This window comes from Clavelina lepadiformis, chromosome 1 (genome assembly GCF_947623445.1).
Source record: "Clavelina lepadiformis chromosome 1, kaClaLepa1.1, whole genome shotgun sequence".
Taxonomy (NCBI): Eukaryota; Metazoa; Chordata; class Ascidiacea; order Aplousobranchia; family Clavelinidae; genus Clavelina; species Clavelina lepadiformis.
In genome coordinates this window covers 15,018,501-15,044,091 of record NC_135240.1, presented here as the reverse complement: position 1 = coordinate 15,044,091, position 25,591 = coordinate 15,018,501, and the positions used below count along the sequence as shown (strand labels likewise).

Below are 25,591 nucleotides of genomic sequence, written 5' to 3'. Positions count from 1 at the left end.
CAGAATTGTAATGTAACAAAACGGTAATAATTAACACAATAATAATATTAATAACGGATTCTATGTCTAGTGTTACATCATAAACGAAATGCTGGCCTAAATAAAGAAAAGAAAAAGTAAGAAACGTTCATAAACGGTACTCTTGGTAGCCTTTACAATTTTTTTGGAATTTTACGATTCGACTAGAAGAGCCACAAAAAACATGCCGGCGAGCCGCAGTTTGCCCACCCCTTGGCCTAGAGCAGCGTGGTCCAACTACAAGCCCGCGGGCCGCATGCGGCCCGCGGATAAAATGTTTGCGGCCCGCGAGCTTTCACAGTATTGATTTAATTTATTTCAATTAGAACAAGTATAGCATTTGGAAAAAAAGTTTCAAAAATTTAATTCAAAGTTGTAGACAGCAGGGCCTATACTGTTTCAACCTATCGGGTCTCGTCAGTACAACTGGGCTTCTTAAAGGCTGATATGTACCTAGTGTTCCGGACGTTTTTGTTTCCTTTAAATATTCCACAGTTTTCATGTTGTATCTTTTAAATTGGAACCCTAACACTGGCTATTGCGCAACACTCAGAAATTTGGCACAATCCAGTAATTGCGACAGCATCATTGCATCGCATCATCCATTTGTTTGTTACGTCATAATAGTAGACATTATAGATGTGAATGAACAAAGTGGCCCGCAAGTTGTAACGTTTTTTGTAAAGTGGCCCGTAAGTCAAAAGTAGTTGGACCACGCTGGCCTAGAGTATTGATGCCTTTAAAATATTGTTGTTCATTTAAATAGACTCGATGATGATCAACGTTCTTGGTTGCAAGGAACAAAGTCTTTAATGTTGTTGCTTCAGTGCATCAGCAGCTGCTAGTATTTCCCCTCTTCTTGGGCCTTCCAGAGTCTCATTTGGCAACTTCCTCTTAATTACTCCCTCAACATCATCAAAAGGGGATTTTTCATGACAAGTGGCAAAAAATTAATTGAGATGAGAATGAACTCATTGTAAGGTTTGTGCATCCTTGTGAGCCTTGGCGCTTTTTCTTTGAGCCTCAGAGTGAAGACAAATGTATTACGGACATTTTACCGGTGCTTTCTCTCCTCGAAACTTCTGCAACTGCATGATTTGGACAAACTTATGCTTTTCAATTTCAACAATGTCAAATGTAGACAATATATTTAATTTCAAAAGCAAAACCTGATGCATTTCTTACCAAATGTAGCTTTTGTAATGTTTAAGAGTTGAAACTGAGAGTATCAAGTAGCCAAGATCTTACGAGTTGTTACTGAAAGCAAGCGATATCATGTAGGTAAGACGTTATTTTAAATCAAATTTTCAAATGTATTATGCACTATAATCTGAGATGTAGATGTAAGAAAGATGCAGTATTTGTTACATCATATATAAAAATGAACTACAAAATAATGAAAACTGCAAATACTAAAAAGAAGTTGTTTCATAAAGACAAAATCAGATAACAACACTTTTTGTTACAATAGACAACACTTAGAATTAGAAAATTTGCCTATGGTAGTTTACAATGACTATTATGTAAAAAGTTGTGAGTGTAACGGTATACTGTTTGTGGCACAATTTCACCTTTCCTCTTTTTAAAAAAAATCTTCGAAAAGTTCTGCATCCTTGTTGTCGTTCAAAGTTGGGGGATAAAAAATTTTTATCTCAATAAGTAAAGGTTATAGCTCATTTTCATGTGGCTAAGTAGAAAGCCCACCCCTGAAAATATGGAGATATATAGATATATAGAATATAGATTTTGCAGTGGTGAGTGTTCGCAACAGCGATGAAACAATTGTTGGTAAGCAGGACAAATGAACTGGGCAATCGTCACTGTATTTGACCCAAAAATGCAGAGTGTATTTGGTTGCCTCAAGTTGAGGTGAAACCAAATACAGTTGTATAGAATTCTGTTACTATAATTCCATTGGTGTTGATGTCCACTTCATCCCCGGTTCCATGACTTTCCGACAAGTTTTTCAAAAAGCCTGCAACTGTTTTGAGTACCATTGTCATCTGACTCGGAAGAAGACGTGTATGAGAAAAACTACCTCTTGATTCTGCAACAGAGAATGCTTCTGCTGTTAAAATTGCAATAAAATCATCACCATCTTTTTCGTCAACCTATGCAAGCGTTAAACGTAGGCCGAGAAGTATGGAAATATGAATTTTGTTGTACTTCACTCTGTTATAAAAGTAGGACTCTCTAACAGTATATCTGGAAACAGGCCTCAAATCATACTTTCAGCTGATTTTGAATTTCTGGCAAGAGACTTGGGCGCACACAGATTTGTCCCCAAAAATGTCCACCAGTCATAAAACAAACATAAAAACTGATTGCTTTTCGTGTCGTTTTTTGTTCTATTTTTCATCTAAACACACATTGAAGATAAACTCACTGCATGCAGTCTGGCCTTATCTGCAAAGTACAAATTGTGTCAATTCTTTTGTAATACAGTATGTTGATGTTTAATGAAGTTTTACAAAATATTTCATTACAATTGGTTTTTCTTTTTAATAATCGTTTATGTTGGGTCAAGGAGAAAATATTGAATTAGACAAGGTATAAAAGTATTTTTTCTGCAACTTTTAAGACTAAAATCAGCTTTTTAATGTCAGCGGTTTTCAAGTTAAGGCATTTCTGACAAGTTTGACCCCTTGTTGACCTTTGGGCAAGGTCGTCGCCCCAGTTTTGCTGCCAATTTCCCAAAATCTATTTTAGGCATAGTTTTATGACAAAAGGCAGATGTTAAGTCAACCTTTTATATTTTCAAAAATTTTCATTTTTCACTATACTATAATGCAGATACTTTAGTTCCAGCTCCTCCAGCGTCTTCACTATGTTGCCTGTATTGTCCGACACCACGGCAAAAAACTTCAGATTCTACACATTTTCTTGCTCATGAGTTTTCTCAAATATTTTGAGGAATATGAGCTTCCTTCGGATGAGAACATGCTAATACTGAAGGAAATAGTTGCAAGTCAGCGTTGTTCCAAAGAATAGCATGAGCACTTGTACTGATAGAAGTGCCATTGCTTGCACTTGAATATGTATCTGTCATTGCTTGTACGTTATCAGCTATGTGCGTATACTTTCCTTAATTTACAATTTAACCTTTTCCAACATATACCAGGTAAAACCACATCAGTGATATGTCTGTGAGATGGTGAGATATACCGTGGAGAAAATTCCTTCATCGAACACCGAAACCCTAAGTTTTCCACAATTGTTAGTCCAGTGCAATTATTTCTGCAATGGTTTTGTTATTTTCTGATCAACTGGATGCAAGAGATTGTACCAAACCCTCTTCATCACTTCAAACAATGTAGTCTGTTTTGATTTACTCGATGTTGTTGCACGTCTTTCACTCTGTAGTCCATCTTTGATGTCGATTTCATGTCATGCCAATAGATGTTTAAGCATAGAGGAGTTCGTAAACTATCTTGGATTATCGGGTTTTCCTCTGTTTAATTTGCTGTTACAGATGTTGGAAATAGCAACACTTGTATCGCAACTACTTCAAAATAGTCCAATACTCTTGATTTCTTGTAATTGTAACTGCACGATTCCGCCTTACCAGATTAACAAAATTCAGTCATAACTACGGCTCATCTAGACTACTAGTAGTACTGCATACTCGTCACATATGGTTTATTGTTTGCATTTTAAAATTGTTCGATGTTTGCAGTGGCGCGTTTGTCGTAATAATGATGCAAAAAGACTGAATAACTGCTAATAACTTTGAAGAAATGTGGTGCAATCTTTTTTGGCTATCCTATCACTATTCTTTGTTCAAAGTCGTTTTCATCGTTGCCAGTTTTAACTTTATCCTTTTGGGGTTTGGGCATATAAATTGAAATATTTAATGTTTTAGAACGTTTGATTGTATCTTTCAAGATGTGTTTCATACCATAATTACCGATATAACCGTTGCTGATAATAAGGCTAATATACTCGGCCTGGTCAATACTAGGACGAATCACCGGCCTCGGATTCGACTCGTCTCAACTCAACCCTAATTGACTAGATAACAATTTTCAATGTTAGTGCATATTCATCTGATTTCAGGTATAATTGACATAAAGATTTTACTATTTGTTCTTTATAAGGTGAAAGGTTTGCAACTAAAGCTTAGGTAACCCATTAAGCTAGTTTGAAAAAGTCTCCAAAGTTTGTGTTTTGTAGGGCTATGCCGAACCTGAGCCCAAACCTCCGGCATGAACTTCACCATTTTTGTCGAAAAAAAAAAACTTAATATTTATTCCAATATTTACTACTGGAAACAGTTTCTAATCTGGGTGTGCTCGGCATTTAGTTTATATAGTAGTGCCGTAATATTAGGATATATATGTATTAATGGTTTATTAGGTAATGTGTATTATTCATTACGCATATAGGCATTGTAAACGCAATGTATCTGTTCTATTTATTAAAGATATAAAGTAGTTACAAGTCAAATAAATTATATACCATATTGGCCCATCCGGATTGTAGGCTCACTACCGGTTTTTAAGTTCAGAGTATTGCTTTTAGCCTACACTTGCTTTGCCACGTTTTAACCCTTGACAATAGAATAGTTGCACCTCTCACTACAAAGTTTTAGTCTATGATGTTTGCTTATTGTTGTGAGGCCACAACTTCATACCAATGCACTGTGCTTTTGACCAAAAATTCCCATAATGACTATATTTGCAATAAATACTTATTTTTACGCTGTTAAACGAATTTGAAGTGATGCGTGAATTTGTCCACTTTTGTAAATAATAAAAACTTTAATTTATCATCTGCTTTACTTGAAAATAATCACAACAAAGACGGCCAAGTGAACTAAAGCAGAAAGCTGAAAATGTCATGCCGTAACTTCAATTGAGAACTGTCTTGGTGTAGTGTTGATTAGGGAAGATGGCAAGTCAGTAATGATTTGATGCAGTCAAAATGAAATTTTTTTAGGTAAGATTTTATACTCGGAATATAAGTCCCCTATTAATTTTTTAGATGATTTGGTCACGATTAAAAATGGTCCTATAAAGGGGGGATATATGGTTACTGTACATCAACTAAGCAGTACTTATACCAAGAACATAGTCTTTGGATGTACCCAACAGCCCTATACCGAAAAGACCCTCCTGCCTTTACATATAAGTTGGTTTTTCTATGACATTGTCGGATTTGGTTTGGTATCACACAGGCTTTAAGTTCATAAGCGCGAGTTTGCACGAGCCCGAGATTTTATCATTTTTCCACAACCCTAAGTTGTCTATAGTTGCTTGTATAAGCATTTTGCTTATGTACTAGCTGTACCACTATTAGGGTGGGACTAGTCGGATATCAATTAACCAAGGCAATTTTACATATCCGTATAAAATTTTGTTGGATAGCTGAATAACAAAAGATTAACAATTTTAATGTGTTTTATGTTTTCATGACTTTTTAGCAAGTCTTGAATTCTCCTTTTTTTATATATGGTTTGTCTACAACACTACAGTTAGCACGCCGTAATAGAAGTGGTAGTTGATTCTCTACAAGACACAAAATGTCAGAAAGGATTCATTTTATTATGTCACAAACAATACACAAAGCGATTGAAATGCGACAGCAACATTACAAGGCTTCCTGCGGGCATCGACATCTCAGTAGGTGCATTGCAAAGAGAGAACTGGATAGTTTCAGTCGAAAGGTTCTAAATTTACTAAATTTAAAAATAAACTAAAAAACTAAATCGACATTAAAATTTTGTGTATACATATGTGGACTGTGGTATTATTATAACAAAACTGCATCACATGACGTTTTTATAGTCGGCACATTGTGTGTTACTAGAAACGTGAAAAAAGGTTACTTTATCCTTATCCGGTTTACTGGTTTCCTAAAGTACAAATGACCGAATTATTTTATTCTGAAATATTAAAAAATTAAAAAGTTAAGTTAAGTTAATTTTTAAGTTAAGTTAAAAAGAATTAAGCTAAGAACCTTTCATCATGCTGTAAATGTAAGCTAATTCTAAGCCAGTCCTCATCTCGAACTTTGGAGAATGTACTAGCAATTGCAGCTTCATATAAGTCTCACCTTATGTATCATCTATCAGCTATCATACATTACAAGTTTGTGTACTGTGCATATGTATTTCTGGGTATACATTTCATTCTATTACGCCAGCAACGTCCAAAAATAAACTATGACTAATTAAATTGTGCAATTGCTATCAAGAAGTATCTTTTTTAGCATTTCTGAAATCACCACCAACATCACAATTTACATAAAGGGTGTAATTGTCACTGGGGCATATGTCAACTTTTAGGATGAAAATGTGAAAGCAAACCAGGTTGAATAATATCTTTGAATTGCAATTACATTTTTATTTGTGAATATTAAACAGATCTGGACATTGAAGGTGCAAAGAACGAAGAAAGAAAGATCATGGTATCTGATGCTAACCAGCTACTAAATGCTGTGAATAATAATGAAGCACTTCAATTGTACAGTCATCCAAAATCTGGTGCCACTGCTTTGCATGTTGCAGCAGCCAAAGGATACATTGATGTCATAAAGTAAGTTATGCAAATTGTACAACGTACAGTATGTTAATGTTTCTGTGAAGTTAAACAGTTTTGAAAACTCTTGCTTGAATAATTAATTAATGGTTGTAGTCATTGGCGGCCAAATAGACTTCATCGTGGCCAAACGACATAAAACTAACCGAGAAGCAATTGTTGCAAATATTTAAGCCATCCTTTTTTTGGGAGAATGCTGAGCAGTTGTTTAGGGTTATGCATATGAAATTATGGGCAATCAGTCAAAATCAGCCTTTGTAGGCTGATCAAGATGCCATTCTGATCACGGGCGTCGAACTTGGGCGGACAAGGCGGATTTTTCCGCCCTGGATTTTTCTAACAAATAATAGCGATTTTACGTTCAAAAGGTTATACAGTCAAATCCGGTTAATTGTATTCTGGATAATCGCATAATTCGTTTTATCGCATAAAGGGCGCAAGTCCCAATCCATAGTCTATCATTTGTTAAGATAATACTTCAGTTTATCGCATAACGGTTTATTGCATAATCCGCTTAATTGAATAAAAATGAAGGTGATTTATTCGATTATTCAAAAGTTTTTAAAAGATAAAATTGAAAACTACGCGCACTGGGAGCGCACACGCAATGCGTAAGCTTTGTGACTTGTACTGCGCTTTGTTACGAAACAATCAAACCAACAATGCTAAATTTAAGCATTAACACGTGGCTGTCAATACGCAGTCATTAACATTCGCACTGTTTTAGTTTCGTTTAAGCGTTGCGTTAAGATGATGCCGTAATATTTGAAGAAGTTTTACGAAACGAACAAGTTGAAAAAGACGACGACAATAAAGAAAGCTCTGCTGACGCAATCGCTGTGACAACATCAAAAAATAAAGAAGTTTTGCATGTACTTCATACAATTCGCCAACGACTACAGTTTGAAGGGGCGGACATGGCCACATTTGTTCGTTTAAAAACACAAATGCAAGAAAGCATGTTTTCATCTTTTGCGTGCTTGAATGAATGGATGATCGTTTAATTCGTTTAATCGCATAAAAAAGCTTGGCAAATTGACTATGCAATTAACCGGATTCGTGCGGAAAATCACAGACGAGATACTTTACTGCAGGGTTGAAAATTTTAACGTTCTTGATTATGTGTTAAATAGAAGTATATTCAGTAATCGTTGCTGCTAATTTTTTTAGATCTGTTTCATTTTTTTGATGCGAATAAAAAAAAAACGAACAATAAATAAATAATAGATAATGATTGAATAATGCGTATAAGAATGTCATTCATTTTTGCCGTAAACTTCACAGAACTAAAAGTAGGACGTATGGTAGAACAGAGAACATGCTCCCAGCGATCCGTAGGCAGAAAAAAGTGGCAAAGCACTAAGACATGAATAGAAATACAATTGTGCTATAAGTGGTAGGTTAGCATAACCAACAAGTCCAGAAATTTTATAAAAAGTAAAAACTTGTAGCATGGCTGTTGTCGCAAATAACGTTGATTAGAAGTATATTTTATCTTATTTTGTGTTTTTACAACAATCCTTGACACGGGGAATTCCCAAACATCTGAACCCATTAACTTTTCCGCCCTACATTTTGTAAACTTCGGCGCCTATGATTCTGATACAAGACTAATATCCAGAAGTGCCTTGACGAAAGCACAATCACAAAATGTCAGGTCTGCAAAGATGCAATTTTGGATGAAAACCCAAAGGCATTGTATTTTCATTGCATTGGTCATCAGATTAACCTTGTCTATCAGTGAAAATCCCCATGTGGTGGTGAGAATGCTTTGTTGAAATCTCTAGAGCCTGAAATTTGAATTGCGGTTTAGGACTTGCGTCTAATCTGCTATTTATGTATATTTAGTCGCTCAACATATTTTTCTGTCTCATTTAAATGCCACCTGTTAGTTGTTATCTACACTATACATAACGTCACATTCTCGTCAAAACATCTGTAAATTCCATTACTGCTGTTAAAGATTTTCTTTTGCCAGGTACGTTTTCTACCGCTTTTCACGGCCCACTCGAAAGCAACAGACCATATCGAGATACTGAGGCGTTAAAGATAATTAAATAACACAGTGGACAAAAGAAATCAGCGTGATATAACACAGTAAGTAACACCAAGAAACCAAAAAAAACAATCATCCAAAATATTATTTTGCCACACTGCAAAGAAGCATTTTATTGTAATGCATTGTGATTTTCCTTTATGGTGTCACAATGTCTAAACGTATCACAATAAACTGCAAATTTGTAACATAATTTTGCCGTGAGTTACCTAACCTAACCACCTAAGTTTTTCAAATGTTTTTTGTTTAGCAGTACAGACGAAATCAGTTAATCGCATATCGCTTGTACGCATATATCGTTTTATTGCATGCAAACCTGAAGTCCTAAATCAAATCCTATCTAATGGTAAGTAAAAACATCGGTTCGCATACCGCTTAAAAAGGAATAAATCGGATTATCGCATAAAAATAACTAATAATAATATTTATACATCACCATATTTCGGTAAAAATAAGTGAAGGCAAAAGCGCTTAACATATACAGCAGACAGTAGTTCTAAGAGTATATCGCAAATTGAAGGTCAGTAAAAACACTGATAATAACGTGACGCGACACTTAATCGAAAGACAGTTTATCGAACGACACTTAATCGAACGACAGCTGATCGAAACGACAGTTGATCGAACGACAAGTAATCGAACCGACAGTTGATCGAACCGACAGTTGATCAAACCGACAGTTGATCAAACCGACAGTTGATCGAATCGACTGTTGCTTCTCCCGCACACAGTCATAGCAAAACGTGGCGTACAGTTGCATTATTTGCTGTAGAAAATTGAAATTTGGTGACTTTCAGACAGAGTGGTCGCTTCCAGAGAAATCCTTACAGTCACAGTTGAGCAATATGACCTAATAGTCAGTATGAAATATTGGCTCATTATTGTTTTGATTCTAATTATCCGCATACCTCGCTAAACCAACATTTTGTGACGAAACAAAGTGGTCTGGACTAACGTGATCTGACTGTACAGAAAGAAAGAAAAATATCTCTTAACACTTATTTAATTACATATCATTGAAAATATATACCAAAGCAACACACCAAAATCAAAATATGTTTTACTTTTTAAAATTTTAATTTATAACTTGTGGCCTACATCAATTAAAATATCCATCTCTGAATGAGTATATCCTGATATCCATGTTATTATATCAAAATAAAAACTAAACAAAACAATACTACATTTGCTATGCTATGGAGGCAATAGCTGAAAAATTAAATTATTAGAAAGGAAATTCAATAGAACTATATAAGAAAAGAAAATACTCAAGACATGTTTACTTTTACTAATTAAAGTATGACTTATCGCTTTAGGTTTTATGTCACGTGTTAATGTTGTTTTCATGTATATACTGTTAATACAATACTTACACAGTTGCAAATTTTTACGATGCATTGTGTTGTCATCTAAGTCTGGTAGGTTTCTAGGTGTACAACTGTATATGTTTGCTTTCCGGTAATAGTTACATATTGCATTATGTTCGTTCGTTTTTTTGGAGTCGTTATTGAAATGATATTCAACGCCCTGTACAGCCAAGACGGGCTTAGGGGACACTTACTGTGAGGAAATTTAATTGCATTCTTACCGAAGCATTTTTCACATTAAACTGGTTGTTTTAAAACAAGGTAAAAATCCAACCTGTCAAAGGAAATAAGCATACCATAACATTCTGTCTTAATCTTTTTTTAAACGACTTTAGTCAAGTTGTATAGTTCAAATGACTTTAATCAGTAATTACAACAGGTTAAAACTAAATGGTCTAGAAATGCTATGATGTTAATAAATAACAAAATTTAGATGTCAACCATAAACATTTAATTACAACGACAGTCAATGATTTTCAGCAACATGTCATACAGACTTTATCGATTAATTCACATGAAGATTTCGTTAATTTTGTTCTTTTTAATGATAAGTTAATGATATGTGTGCTGTTTATCTTTCGTACAGTAATTCGACTGATGTGGCGTAAATTGTTTTTAAACTGACAGGTCAGACGTTTGAGACCACCCTTTGTTTTTTGACTTGATATTTTTACCTTAAAAAAGAGGCTTACTTGCAGGTAGATTCGGGTTAAACTGATGGGTAAGGATATGCCTAAGCAGGAAAATTTTTTTGAAGTTTATTTAATGTAATGACTTTTGTATGGTTACTATTTGCTAAATTAATGTGTACTTTCAGGATTCTGTTACAAGCTGGTGTAAGTGTAAATATGAAAGATCATGATGGGTGGACAGCTCTTCATGCTGCCTCACATTGGTCGCAAAAAGAAGCTGCCAAATTGCTTGCTGATAAACATGCAGATTTTCGCTCCAAAAGTGTATTGGTAAGGCCAGTGACCAGTTAAATCTCAATTAAAATGTACTGTGGGCTAATTTTCTTTTTAAAATTTAAATAAATTTAAAATAAAATTTCAGTTCATTGAAACATTTTCTTTATCGAAGAATAGTGCTTTGCAATATTGGCCAAGCTGCTTGTTACAGCATTTACATTATTTTGGTAATTGAGTTTTTTTTTGTGGGAATGTTTCATTGTATTGGTTCATTATTTATTTTCTAATAGAGTAGAATCTTTCGTGATAATCTAAGTGAAGTATTCATAATAATAATAATAATGAAAAGACATCCACAAACGAAGTATAGTATGTAGCAAACTCACTCCCATAAACTATGTATGATACAGTACTGTGATTCTTCCATATATTCTTTGTTGATGATCAACTGATGTGTTTCAGTATATCCTTCACAAAGTTAAAAATATTACAATAAATAATTTTGAACTCTATGGATTACTGCCTTTTTGTGAAAGAGGGGTTTAAGTGCTCCATTATCCATCTGAGCTATACTGGAAACCAACGTCAAATTAATATGTCGTTTGTCAATATGTCAAATTAAAAAGTATTGTGAAATCATTGACTATGCATAAGCCCAAGCCAATGGTATTATTCATACCTTGTCATGTGTCGCACAAGTAAACAAGGTAGGCATACAAACTTTAGGGGCATGTTTAATAATAATTATAATTAATAAATTAATAATATTCTCAGATTTGAGTTATAATGTTTAAGCTACTGCTAATCGGAAACCACCAATGCTATGAGTTTGGGGATGCAACCGTGGACAGGAAAGCAGCAGGAACTGGTTGAAGAAGTCAAGCGTTATAATTTATATCGTAGTTATTAATTCAACATAGTATGCATGGTACACACATGGTGCAAATGTGTACAAGTATGCATGGTACACACAGTACACAACAGTGATTACTCATAGATTTTGTATCATTTCTGTCGTGGCATGTTTTCATCTGTGATGGCTGCTCTGGTTACTGTAAAAGGGGAATTGAACTATCTACCGACCAGCACTTGGATGTTTGCAACCTGACTGCAACAAACAGCAAATGAATGATCCTACTGATTCCAGTAATGGCTCACTCTGCCAAAACTGTGCCTGTTCATTTAGTTTATGCATACTATCTGGAGATAAGGAGAAAACATACACCTTTTCTATTGATATCTTGGTTGAAGTTAATGTCACTTTGCACACATAGGTCAGACAGAGGATTTCTCGGTTGATTGTCTTTAGAATTTCAGCATAAAATTTGTTACAATCAGCCTAACCAGCTTTCAAAGATCTTACAGCTTGGTTATTTATTGCCTCAGTGAGATAGGTTTTTCGAATTGGATCATCTGTGTGGTAATTAATGTTTCTGTGGTAGGGTTCAGCACATATTTAAAGTATTATCTCTGTTTGCTAAATGTGTCTTTTTCCTTGGATAAAAGATCACCCTATTGCACTTTGATTAATGTTAAACTTTGCAGCAAGTGATGTTTTGTCTCGCTGTCTGCAGATTAGTCAGACTCCAACTTTTGTCCAAAATCCCTCCACATCTGCCTTTGGACGTCTTTCCTTTGTTCTGCAGCTTTTAGCGCTCCTACTTCACAAGTTTGCAAAGAACACTACAGCTTGTCGTGAAGCCGGGCTTTCATAGAAATAGCTTTAATTTTCTTGGTTTCACCATGGGGTTCTTTTTCACTACTTTTTTTGCCACACAAAACTATTTCTATGCATGTGTACTTGTAACCGCTACTAGCATTATAGTTTTTAACAGTGTCAGTTTCATCTCAATATTTTCCATGCAGTCTGCAAATTTCTGGAACTTGCTTTTACTTATTTCCCACTTCACACTTTCTTAGGTCCTTGTTTGTTAAGGCACTTCATTCCAAATGACCAATGACCTGTTTTTCTTCTTCCAAACCTGATCAACAACTGTTTGGAAAGAAAAACAGCATAAAGGAATCGGAGGTCTCAAGAGTCCTGCTCAGTGCTCACAGCAAGGATGCGCAGGAGCACTGAAGTAGGTGGAAATGCTCATGTACTTGGGACTGCAGTTCAAATACAAAACATCAAACACCCAAATTGCAAGAACAAATGCAATCTTGCGTGAGCTTCAATATTCAGTGTCGTGAAGCAAAAGCTGGAGTTTTCTGTCCAAATCTCCCCTGTAGTTACAAATCTTGGATAGTGACCAAGTGCGCTAACAGGAGCAGTCTTCATAAATTGGATTTTTAAAATATGTACATGTGTTACACTACCTGATGAAATGAAGTAAGACTTTCAAAACAAGCCATGCTTGTTACACCAACTGGAGAAAGCCAACATGTTGTACATAAACCAAGTAGGTCAAACATGTCACTGATCTGGCTGGGTATATTTTTAGCTATATTGGCAGACATGAAAAACTGATTAGAGAGCTTCTAAAGCTCTCCCCCCCCCCCCCCCCCCCCCCCATTACCTTCCTGAGAGGATAATGTAGGTTCCGAGAGAGAGAAGGAAATAAAATATTTATTATGTTTTCAGATTCCAAGTAATTTTGATTTCAAGTAAGACACAGAGTTTTTATTTGGATGTTAGATTGTCAGTCAATTGAGTTACTCTGCCTCTCAAGGAAGTACTGCCTGCTCAGTACTCATTGCAAGTGTATGGGAAACCCCGAAGTAGGTACAGAAGTTCAAGTATGTTGCAGTGCAACGTTTAGTTGTCATAAAGCAAGAGCTTTCTAAGACCATTAAGCACAATTTCTAAGTCTTTTTTCCTTCCAATTTCCACCGGTTGTCAAGAATCCTGGATCATGACTGAAAGAGTGCTCTCACGGTTGTAGGCTTTCCAAATGAGAATTTTATCAAGGGTTCATAGTGTAATGTTACTAGATCAAATGTGTAACACCAAAATCTGTAAATTTCTAGATGTTAGGCCCTCTGCTTCTTTGAATTGAGAGGTCCCAACTAAGATGGTTTGGTCACACTACCAGATTGCAAAGGCTAAGGTAAATCAAGTTTTGCTTGCCACACCAACTGGTAGAAAACCAACGACCAAGAACCAGTTGTGCACAGTTACAACACTATACACGACCTAGTAGAGACTAGGTAACCCTTTAACGAAATTGGCTGACGTTGCGAAAGATTTTAAAGTGTTTAGAGTGCTCCTAGAGCTGCTGCCTTTCTGAGAGGAAGATGTGGGTTTCGAATAGACAGAGATATTGTCTGTCACATGACAATCTCGATATCAAACGCAGTTAAAATATGTTTTTGTACTGCACTTTCATTTTTTGTTATCAATTTATTTTCCTTGTCCTAACATAAATCTATATATGTTCGTGTGAAGAAATATGCGTGGTCTACAAATTTCATGCATTAAGGCATATTTTCTGTCATGGTTGTGGAGTATAGATTAATAGAAATAGAGGAGAACATAAATCTTAATCCTGGAATTAAGATTTTAATGATTTCCAAAAGCTATAGGTATTACCGGTATGGTTTTAGAGCTAATAAGGTTTGAGTTATACGCAGGGGTGGATCCAAAATTTTTTTTAAATGCGATGTTTAACTTTTGATAGGGAAGAATTTGTTAATTTGTAGGAACTCCGCCAAGCCAAGTTATTGCTACTTTGCTTAGTTACACCTTAACTTGAATGGCTGTTATATAGAATAATCTACCAGTATTCTGTAATCATCATGCTTAACTGTTATTTGTGCACACTAGTGTTTTAGTCATCAATAACAAACATGTAGTTAATTTTTATGTGTTTTTTGGTTACACTATTACTTCTTAATATCCTGAAATCCCATGAGACATGCGATAGGACATTAACAGTGGCGGATCTAGGGAGCGTTGTCAGGGCGTCAAGACATTGAAAGGTAATCTTATTTTGTTTGTGCCAAGTATAGTCTGAGGCCGTGGTTCCCAACGCATGGGTCACGACCCAAAGTTGGGTCGCTTGTTTTTCAAGCATATTGTATCTTGGCCGAAAAATTACAATAAAAAAATTGAAAACTTGAAGAAATCACAAAACTTGAAAATACAAACTCCAAGTCATGAAGCGTTTCATGTCGAGACATCAGAAATCTGTTCTGCGTGACGCTTGAATAATTTCGCATCAGTTGCATTTTGTCGTACAAAGAGCTCCCGCAGTGAAAAGTTTTAAGCGCGTCGTGTGAACACTGAAGACCACAGACTTCTTTCATGAATGTAGACTCGTTGGGAAGATAGTTGATAGCCAATAGCCAAGTTGCATGCAATTTTGGCTTGCTAGCTTCAGCAGCTCGCTGTAAACCTTTGTAGCATGTTCGTAGTATAAGAACTTTTGACAGTTATTGTTTGCATTAGGTATTGCAGAGTGAACTATATTTTTGTTAATTTTTAAGTTTACGAATGGCAAAACGATCATACAATGAAGCGTTTGTAAAACTTGGTTTCACAGAACTAGACGGGAAACCAAAATGTGTGGTATGTCTGAAAGTTCTCTCAGCAGAATCAATGATAAAGAACAAATTGGAACGACACTTAGAGAAAAATCATCCAAACTGTGTGAATAAGCCTGTTGAATTTTTTAAGAGCAAGTTGAAATCGATTCAAGATCACAAAAATACTATGACAGCATTACAGCACAAAATAAATTAGCTGTTTACTCTTCGTATGTTGCATCATATCAAATTGCTAGGCAGAAAAAACGTCACACAGATGATGAGAATTTGTTAATGCCAGTTATGAAAGAAATAGTAAAAATAATGATTGGTGAGAAAGAAAGTGAAAAGTTAAATGCAATTTCTTTATCCAATACAGTAAAAAGTAAAAACAACAACACAGTAAAAAGACGCCTAGTAGACATGGCTGATGTTCTCGAGCAGATTCTTATCCAAGTGAAGGAGTCTCCCTTTTGTTCCATTCAGTTGGATGAATCTACCGACATTTAATGTTTGCCCCAACTTTCCATCTTTATCCACTTTATCAACAATGAGGCTGTATCAGAAGATATGCTATTTTGCAAAAAGCTAAAACTGCACACCAAAGGTGAAGATGTTTTTCAATTGTTGGATGATTTCTTTACGGAGTATTCCATTCCTTGGGATAAATGTGCAGGCATTTGCACCGATGGCGCAGCAGCTTGTACTGGCATCAAGTCTGGTGTGGTAAAACGAATCAAAGACAAAGCCCCAAATGCTGTGTGGACTCATTGCTTTCTCCACAGAGAGGCCCTTGCTGCAAAAAAAACTGTCTCAAGAGCTGCAGGAAGTGTTGAATGATGTTGTGAAGTGTGTAAACTTCACCAGAGCAAGGCCACTAAATCAGCGTTTGTTTTCGTCTTTGTGCACTGACATGGATTCGGATTATCAAGTTCTGCTGCTGCACACGGAAGTGCGATGGTTGCCACGAGGTTGTGTCCTAAAGTGAGTTTGTGGTTTGCGGGAGGAGATTGCTATCTTCCTAAAGCAACAGAACTATGTAGGATTAGCCGAGAAGTTTTTGCAAGTAGATTTCAAAGCAACAGTTGCTTACCTTGCCGATATATTTTACTCTCTGAATTCTCTAAATTTATCTATGCAAGGCAATTGTTTTACGGTGATTGATCAAAATTTATGCTTACCACAAAAAACTCATACTCTGGAAAAGTTATGTCACTAGAGATGAGTACGATATGTTTCCTGAGCTAACGCAATATATTTGTGGCAAGGAAGTTGATATCAAGCAAACTATAATCGGACACTTGGAACAACTTGCCCAAAAGTTTGTGCACTACTATGGTGAATCTCTAACACCTAATAGCCAAAATGATTGAATAATTGATCCATTTGCTGGAAAGGACCTGCCTCAACTTCCCATCCATGTAGCAGAACAGTTTATGGACATGACGACAGAAGCAGCAAATCGTATTTCTTTTGCTTCCTTCAAAAACAAATACCCCAAATATTCTGCAAATATCCACTTTTGGGCTTCCATGCACAAAGTGTATCCCACAGTTTCAAAATTTGTGATTCAAAAACTGATTCCATTTGCAACAACTTGGCTTTGTGAGACTGGATTTAGCACCATGTGTCCATTGAAAACTAAACAGCGAAACCGGCTGGAATTTGAAGCCGATATGCGGCTATGTTTAAGTAAAATAAAGCCTCGATTTCAAAAACTCAATGACAGCAATTGAGCACAGTTATCTCGTTAGTGTGATATATGAAGTGATTTGTTAAACATATTAATTTCAGAAAAATTTGCTGCTTTTGAAGTGCTGTGTGTTTGCAACGCAATCTTGTGTAACTTTTAAAATCTTACGACAATTTACTTGGGTCGCAAGATTTTATAAATCTTAATTTTTTCAAAAATTGGGTCGCCTTAAAAACGTGCCTCTCAACCCACGTATCACAAAACATCAATCGCTTTCACATAGCATGCTCGCTTTACAACGTGCATGTGAGAAAACGAACTTAATGTTATTTTCTAACCTAGCAGTCACTCTCCGACCAGATTAAGTGCCTCTTAGGCCTTTAGAGTTAAAATTTTACCAAGTCCCATACTCCCTGAACTTCTGAATTCAATCAAGAATCCTATTTTTGATGTCGCATAACGGCAGTGAAACTTGTTTCGAAGCTTGACTTGCACTGCAGTGTATGATTTGCTGTCGAAATAGATTTTCACACAAAATACCTTTCGGAGAAAAATGTTGTTCTAATTCATGCACAAAATTGGCTTTTAATTTTATACTCTGAACCAGAAAAAAAAAGATAAATTAGAATTACAGCTTTATTCAAATTTTTATGGGTTCTGTTTTTTTGGATCACCCTGTAAGGCTGTAATATAGATTTTTGTGCATACAGCAGTGTTGCTTTGTGATTCCTGCAATTGTAGATTAAAGTACCTGTGGGTCTAGTTATAGTAAATTCAATTGCATATGCATGAAGCGGAATATTGAGCAAAGTAATAGGACGTGGACATCATCTGCATCTCATAAGAATTAACCAATAAAAATAACTTATTTTTTGATAATTTATAGCTTCATCTAGTTTAGTAAAGCAAACTATCTGAACATTGCATTGTATTGATCATTCAGTCATTGTATTGGTGTGATAAATACGTTTTATTTTGCAGCAGATGGTACTGTTTACCTCAGAATTTTATTTTTTTGTCTCATTTTTACCTAGGGTCAGACGCCTTTTGATGTTGCAGATGAAGATATGTTGGAATACCTTGAAGAGTTGAAATTAAATCAAGAAAAAGATGTGAGCAATTTACTTGCTAAATGTTGGAAATCAAGTTTGATATTTCTTAATAAATTTTTTTTATTATTTTTAGAATGTGAATGCAAAGCATGCTCATATTATATCACCTGTGCCAAACCATGAAGCGTCAAATAGGTTAGTTACTTTTACTAAATGTTTGATTAAAGTTGAATGTTAAAATTATAACTTAACAGATACAGTAAATTGGTATGGTATGACATAATCTTCACCCTAGGACTGAGGAAAGTCTTCTCACAGCTTAACTCAACAACTCTTTGCCCCCTGGATTTCACAGACGTGAAACAGCTAAAGTTAAGTACTATTGTCGGAGTCAGATATTTGCTGCAAATGATAGCGTCCCGCCATCAATATCAACGTCAGTGTCTTTCCTAAATATGTATCCACACGATTTAAGATGAGTATCGCATTTGAAATTTAAAGTGACAGGATGATCGAAGGTATTTCTCGAGGAAAAAGCGCAAAAGGAAACCCGGAAGACAAAGAAAGAGAGTAACACTTTCTTATCTTGAGAACAGCCAAGAGAGAAAAGACATCGTGCATGATAGTAAAGAGATAACAACTAAGGGAAAATATGAAATTTCTATTTTAATGTAGTTGTCTGTCCTGCCAGTTACTGGTATTGAACTGCAAGTCTAAGGAATGAATTGAATTTGAGGATCGCATGCAATTTGTAACCGTGTAAATAAACTTCAAAATGTCCAGCCAAACCAACTCAAATTTGTGACAAATATTTACACGCTAATCATTCAATTCGTTCACCTTTTGACAACTGAAATATCGCTATAATTGATGGCATTGGAATTGCAATAGTGTAGGGCCATGAGCCAGAAGTTAGTAAACAGGTACTAACACAATGGGAAGCCGATACTTACACAACGTTCGCTCCTGTCAGCAACATCTTCCTCTCAATATGCGAAAATAATTCTGCTTTTGTGAGACCTCCAACCATACTGCTTTGCAGCATATGGCGAGGAAACCATGCCATTATTTGGCCGAAACATGTATGATGCAGGTTAGTACCACTAACCCAGCTGGTCGTTAAGAGCTTAACTTCAACCTAGCTGACTGTCATTGAGCATATTACCCACTACTAGTAGACCTTTGTCATAATGTCAAAATAGTGACATGAGTTATGTGGGTGAGTAATGTCACACTGTACCTCTGTAAAGAAGCTAGCTCTTTCCCAACTTCATGTTAGATAGGTTCACACAAAGCATGAAACAAAGAAAGTCTTTTTTATTGTTCATAAAAGCTTGACATGATCCCCTATCTCTTCCAATGGCGCAGATTGATTTGGCGCAATGGTGCATTAAATAAAATAAGTAGTATGAACAAAATACCGTTATACACCATTGCGAACGGCAAGGCCATCGTGCTTTTGACCAAGAATCGGGGATAAATGGAGAAGATTCTAAGCCATGACCACTTTTTCGGCATGCTTCCAGAAAATATATATTGGAGCCTAGGAAAAATTAAGATGGTGATGGTAGCTTTCCACCCCAACAAGAAAGAAAACTGAGCTAAATGTTATCATTAATGGGATTCCCTTGCCCCAAAATGTATGGTTTACTTCAGGACAGATTTCTCGTGTACCAATGAGAATCACTGAAGGTAATGGTTGATTATGGCTGCAACTGCTACTTCACCGACTTACCTGGTCCTGCACACCTGTTTATATCTTTCGTTCTGTGACTGAATGTCTGTACGTCACAGTCTTCACAGGTATTCAACCTGCTAGACTTCGCTGCAAAGAGGCAACTGTTTTTCCTCGCTAATCAGGCAACGGAGCAGTCCCACCTGCTCTACTCCATGCTTTTTTGTCCAGTAAATCAGCACACATGTTGGCTAAAATCCAGACATCCTCTACTACTGTTAAAACACACCTACCACTTCAGCCAGCATTATCACAGCTTATTGGAGTAACTGGAGATGGAATACAAAGTGACAGAAAAGTCCCATCGAAGTTTGTAAATTTTATTCCAATGCAAATTTTCATCCCATTGAACTAGCCTCCCACGTCATTTCAACGGCCAACTTTCCCTTTTTTTTAGCTTGACTTCCTGGAATTTTTTCTGCTATTTCTCAACTTTTCTTCGATATCTAATTACAACAACACCTAGTAAGTGCATAACTTCGCCAATGCAGTAACATATTGCAATGTGCCATTTTTTATGACACATTTCATTTCCTATGTGGTATTTGACATAACTCAATTTTTTTACTACAGTTCATTGATACAGCGGTTCCCAAACTGGGCACTAGGAGATTTCACAAGAGAGCTTGGAAAATTGTTTTTGTTTTATTCACAATCTTGCTTGTATAAGAATGTGAATCTAAATATATTTGGTTACATTGTTATTTATTACTTAAACATACACATTACACTAGACACCGCACAATTCGTGGTTTGTAAGAAAATGAATGTTACATGATAAAATGACTGGAGACTTTGTTGACCGGATGTTATTACGCTTATTTCTTAACAACGACAATCACATTATTATTTACTTACTTATTTCACACAAGTACGCTTGCAATAGTCATTTTTCCACGTGTACACGGTGAAGACCCTGACCCTGATAAATTTTCCATAGTCATTGCAATATGAGGAAAAATCTTTTTATTTTTGCTCCTTAACTTTTTTTACCTATTTTGGTGGTGGTTGTTTTCGTAGCTGCTAGATTTGTTTTTGTTATTAAATTGGACAAAAGGAAAAAATTAAGTGCAGGCTGCAACAACTGCCTCGAACAAGAAAACCTGCATCTGATGGATAAAAATTTTTTGCTTTGCTTTGTTGAAACTTGGGAAAAATTGTCCATTTAAACAGCATTGTTGCCTCCGTGTTCATTTGCTTTCATGTTAATCTGACAACTGACTGAGCAAAGTGACATGCTACAGGTGTAGCAACCTGTGCTACCTGTGCAGTGTTACATTAACTGAGCCTTAGTAAAATATTATTAGAAGGTTTCGATTTATGCTGAAATAAGACTTTAGGAATGATTGCTGGATTAACAATCTTCTCTTATAATTGTCATCATGATTATTAGCTAACAACCCATCATAACAATAATATCTGAGTAGCATAAAATATTTAACATACTTGAAACGTTTCTCTTTTAACGAGTAAGTAGGTCTTAGGGTCAAAGTAGCAACATATCCAAAAATCATGTTCTTGCTACAACTGGTTCTACTTCCAGTAACAAAAGGATTGAGTTGAATTCCACACTCGATGAATTAGCGCTGGCCACATTTGCCTGAAAATCTTTCATGGCTAACAGCAGTCAGTTCCTATAAATATTTTACATAGTTACAGTAAAATTCGGTTAATACATTCACAGTTAATACAGGATGGGTCAGAAAAACCTACCACATTTCAAACTAGGAAAAAGAGACAAAATTTATAAGCAATCAAAACATTTATTGTCTCATCTCAAAGTCAAAAGGTTACCATTTGATGTAATTATGTTTTAATTATTCCATCCTGTAGGATGTGCCCTCAAGATGTAGATGGCGCCCTCGAGGCCTTCCAGGTGGCTTTCGAATTAGTGTTGAACCCGTAGCTCTGAAATTTTTTACCCAGAGCATTACAGATTTTCGATTGAGTCCAGGGTCGTTACGGTTTAGTTTGAAATGAGTCTTAAAATTTCTTAGCGTTCGAGTCACAGATTCCCCATTTCTAATGAAATCTTCCACAACAAATGCACGGTGTTGGCACGGCACGCCAGTCCAGGCCATTTTACATACAGATACAAAATTTAAAAAAATTGCACAAAGCATTATTTACTTATAAAAACTAAAACCTGAAACACAAATGGTAAGTCCTTAGCTGCAAAATTTCAATTCAACCTCCTGTCAGACTGCTACAGCTTTGGTACAGTAACAATTTGAAATGTGGTAGGTTTTTCTGACCCACCCTGTACTACTGTAACGTATTGTATGCTTTAATACGCATAATACGTGACAGCTATGAGTGACTAAACTCCGATCAATCTGTCTGACTCCTCAGAAGGATGTCTCCAACCCAGCTTCACAGGCCGTTTCTATCAAGTTAATCGCAAGAGGTAGCCTATGCTGCTACTACAGATATATAGTCAGGGTAATCTTATCTCCCTTACATGAATTCGCAAAGCACAAAATTGAGGCACATACGATAGAAAATGACAGTACTGGAAAATAATGATAATCATTGCTTCCTATTGCTCTGTCAACATATATCTGTATTTTATGCTTTATGCTTAGTCTGCTCAAACTAAATAGTGTAAAAGACTTTTACCCGCATTGGTTTGCTGGAACTCACTGTTTTATATCATATCTTCAAGCTGTTTGTTTGTGTTGCTTAATTATGTTATTATCCATTCCTGAAACCGTTGGATTTGTTTAATTTTGACCTAGTTTTGTTTGATTAAATTAGTTAGTTTTATTAGATTAATGAATGAACAGCGTTAATGCTAATTTTCGTATGTCTACATCAAGACTACTACTTCCATGGCAAACATACTTGCCATAACCTGCTTAGTGACGATTTGTAATGGCGTTTAGTGCTGTATCGTGTCCCTGAACAGTCGATACAATTTGTTGACGTTCCAAACAAAATAAATATTCATGACATGACATTGTTTTTCAGGGTGTTACCATTTGGAAGTAAAAAAGAAAATGGTAATTCAAATGTTGCGTTTCAAGCAAATGAGCACTGTTCCATAGAACACAAAAGTTTTGATGATGATGGTTGTTTTCATCATGATGAAACCAGCTGCTCATCTGATGATGATGAAAACGAAGAAGTTGATAAAGTATCCACCTCATCAAGTGAAGTTGCAGTTACAAAATATAATGAAACTCTGCTACCAGAAAAACTAAGGAATTTACAACAGACGCAAAATATCCGGGAATCATCAACTCCTATAAGTTCGCAAGAATCTTCATCAGATCTGTCTTCAGACTGTACAGAAACACAGAAGTCTTTAGTAGAGGAAACTGTAACAAACTATTCCAACGTTAGGAATATTTCTGCAGTGGCATCCAGAGAGAGTATATCATCGTTGCCTAGTAATAATGATTATTCATCATCCCGACCAGTTGCTACAACACAACCAATACAAGCACTAGTGAGCTATATTTATTTGTAATATTGTTGCTCAGTAAAATTAAGAATGTGATATGATGTATTTGCATGTTAACTTTATTAACTTTATTTTGTAAAAAGCGGCTATCAACCATTGCCTTGGGTTCATCAAACACACCAACGGAACGAAATAATGACATTAAAGAAGGTGCTCCGAATACTTGGCGCTCAGGTGTTGTATTTATTAGTTGTGTTTTCTCAATGGTTTTCACTTCCTTGTTTATTGTTTGTTTTTGTAGGTTTACGTAAGACTGGAAGCTTTGATGACAAAATGCGTCCATCAACAACTTCTACCACATGTCCTTCGAGTAGTATACCACCATCCAGAACATCTGCTTTTTCAGGAATCAAAATTACAAACGAAAACTTTCAGGTATAGTATCATATCTGTTTATTAGCAATGCAACCTTTTCCTGTCATATACAAAGAACTGAATTGGGAAGTTTTTTGTTATGGATTTACCCATTGATTAATTATTTAAAGTATGACGGCAATATTCAAATAAATTTGTCTTAAATTTAAGTAATAAATACGTAGTTATCGTATTTAGAGAACATTGAACTCAAAACTCCGCCAGTAAGGAGATAACTATTTTTGAAATTTGTGTTTTTCACACCCAGGTTATTTTCAGAATTATTCTGTGCTCAAACCCGCTAGTTCAGAGATGTTCAACCTTTTATTATAGTGGGCCGCATTTTCACTTGAAATAGTTCAATGGGCCGCAGAAACTATTAATTTTCAAAAAAAATTGATGAAATTAACTACTTTAACAATATCAGTCATCAAAGTATTCGGAGTGAAAATGACTAGCGGGACGCACAAAAATCTCAGGCGGTCCGCACTGTTGGCCGCGGGCCGCAGGTTGGACATCCCTGCGCTAGGTACTTTCCACACAAAACTGTTGAATCAGAACAACATGATTCGTTCTAAAACCAGGCTTATCTAACTCGGTTATCAGCCAGAATTGGACTGGCAACTGCTTGTTGGCATATTTGAGTTTCATTATGCTTTGACCATTGACCATTGACTATTCACGAGACCAGATGCCATTGGTGTGCAGTGACGTCTTTAATCTTTGTTTAGACTAATACAAATTGGTACGGTATCTCATAAAACCATTTTTGCCTACTTGTGTGATATAGAATATATGAGATTGTCCAAGTTTTCAGGTTTATATATCACGTGTTATCCTTTATAAACCTTGCATTAGTAAAGTTTAAACTATGCACCCCGAAATCATCTAGGGTAAGGATTGAAAAAGGTGGCCTATGTTATAGGCTAGGGCTATAAGTGTCACTAAACAACCTACTATTACTGTATTATTGTTGGCCTACTGCCCAAAGAATAATTTTAGGTTAGAATCACTGTATCAGGATTTGGGCTTTTAAGAAAGCACTTCACTTCATATGTTAACATAGCAGTAATTTATGGATATGCTTAATGATAACAAAATGTTCAGCGAAGTATCTGGTTGGTGTGACAGGACACTATTCCCTGGTTTGTCCTGTGTAAGATTGCTAACATTTGAAAGTTACAGTATGTCTTGGGATAACATTGGTCAATGCTTTGACTGGTTATTCGAGTGGTTAGACCACTAGGCTCGCAATAATTCGGACTGTGGTCAATACCCAGTGGCTAAATTCTAAGTCTAATCTAAGTTCTTCTAAATTCATGTGATATTGAAATGCATTCTCTGCTGTGCCAATATGGTTCAACATACTTTATATCCTTGTCATATATGGTACATAACCACTTCTCTAAGTCCAAAGGATTAACATGAAAAGCCAGGTTTTACAAAGCAAGAATGTTTGTTTACACTGGAAACAAAGCCTCTGTTTGTCATTCCCGATTGTGACCAGCATCATAAATTTCGTTATTTAAATATATCTGAGCACTTTACACAATCAAATTTTCATCCTGCCCGCAGGAAAGGAAAAAACTAAGGTTGCTGCAAAAGCTTATGCAAACATCCGCCAATATATGTTTTTGTCTAGCTAGCATGTAGTGCCTGATGTAATTAGTTTATTGAAACTTCGTATTATGCAGATAGTTCGTATTGTGGAACCAAGAATGATTTGATATTGCACATTTCTAAGAATGCAAAATTATTATTTCACCAATTAAAATATACACTAATATTACATTGTATCTAGCAGTTTTATTTTTAGGTTGAAAATGTGAGAACAGCAAGAGTTGCTCCAATAATTGATGCAAGAATATCTGGTAACATCAATCAAAACGAAACAGAACCAAGTAAAGACTTAAGGTGGAAAATTTCTCTTAATGTT

General features: G+C 35.8%; 1 protein-coding gene across 4 annotated transcripts in view; it reads left to right on the top strand.

Moving 5' to 3' along the window:
* The window catches only part of LOC143462739 (protein phosphatase 1 regulatory subunit 12A-like), a 52,548-nt gene that overhangs the window by 13,403 nt on the left and 13,554 nt on the right, over window positions 1-25,591 (top strand). For 3 of the 4 annotated variants that reach the window (XM_076961013.1, XM_076960997.1, XM_076961021.1), the window contains exons 4-11: window positions 6,383-6,554; window positions 10,798-10,942; window positions 18,083-18,160; window positions 18,234-18,295; window positions 22,806-23,286; window positions 23,385-23,475; window positions 23,543-23,676; window positions 25,472-25,569. In XM_076961013.1, coding sequence (XP_076817128.1) covers window positions 6,383-6,554; window positions 10,798-10,942; window positions 18,083-18,160; window positions 18,234-18,295; window positions 22,806-23,286; window positions 23,385-23,475; window positions 23,543-23,676; window positions 25,472-25,569 — 1,261 coding nt within the window. The remainder of the gene's footprint in view (window positions 1-6,382; window positions 6,555-10,797; window positions 10,943-18,082; window positions 18,161-18,233; window positions 18,296-22,805; window positions 23,287-23,384; window positions 23,476-23,542; window positions 23,677-25,471; window positions 25,570-25,591) is intronic. The other variant, XM_076961005.1, reaches the window with a different exon arrangement.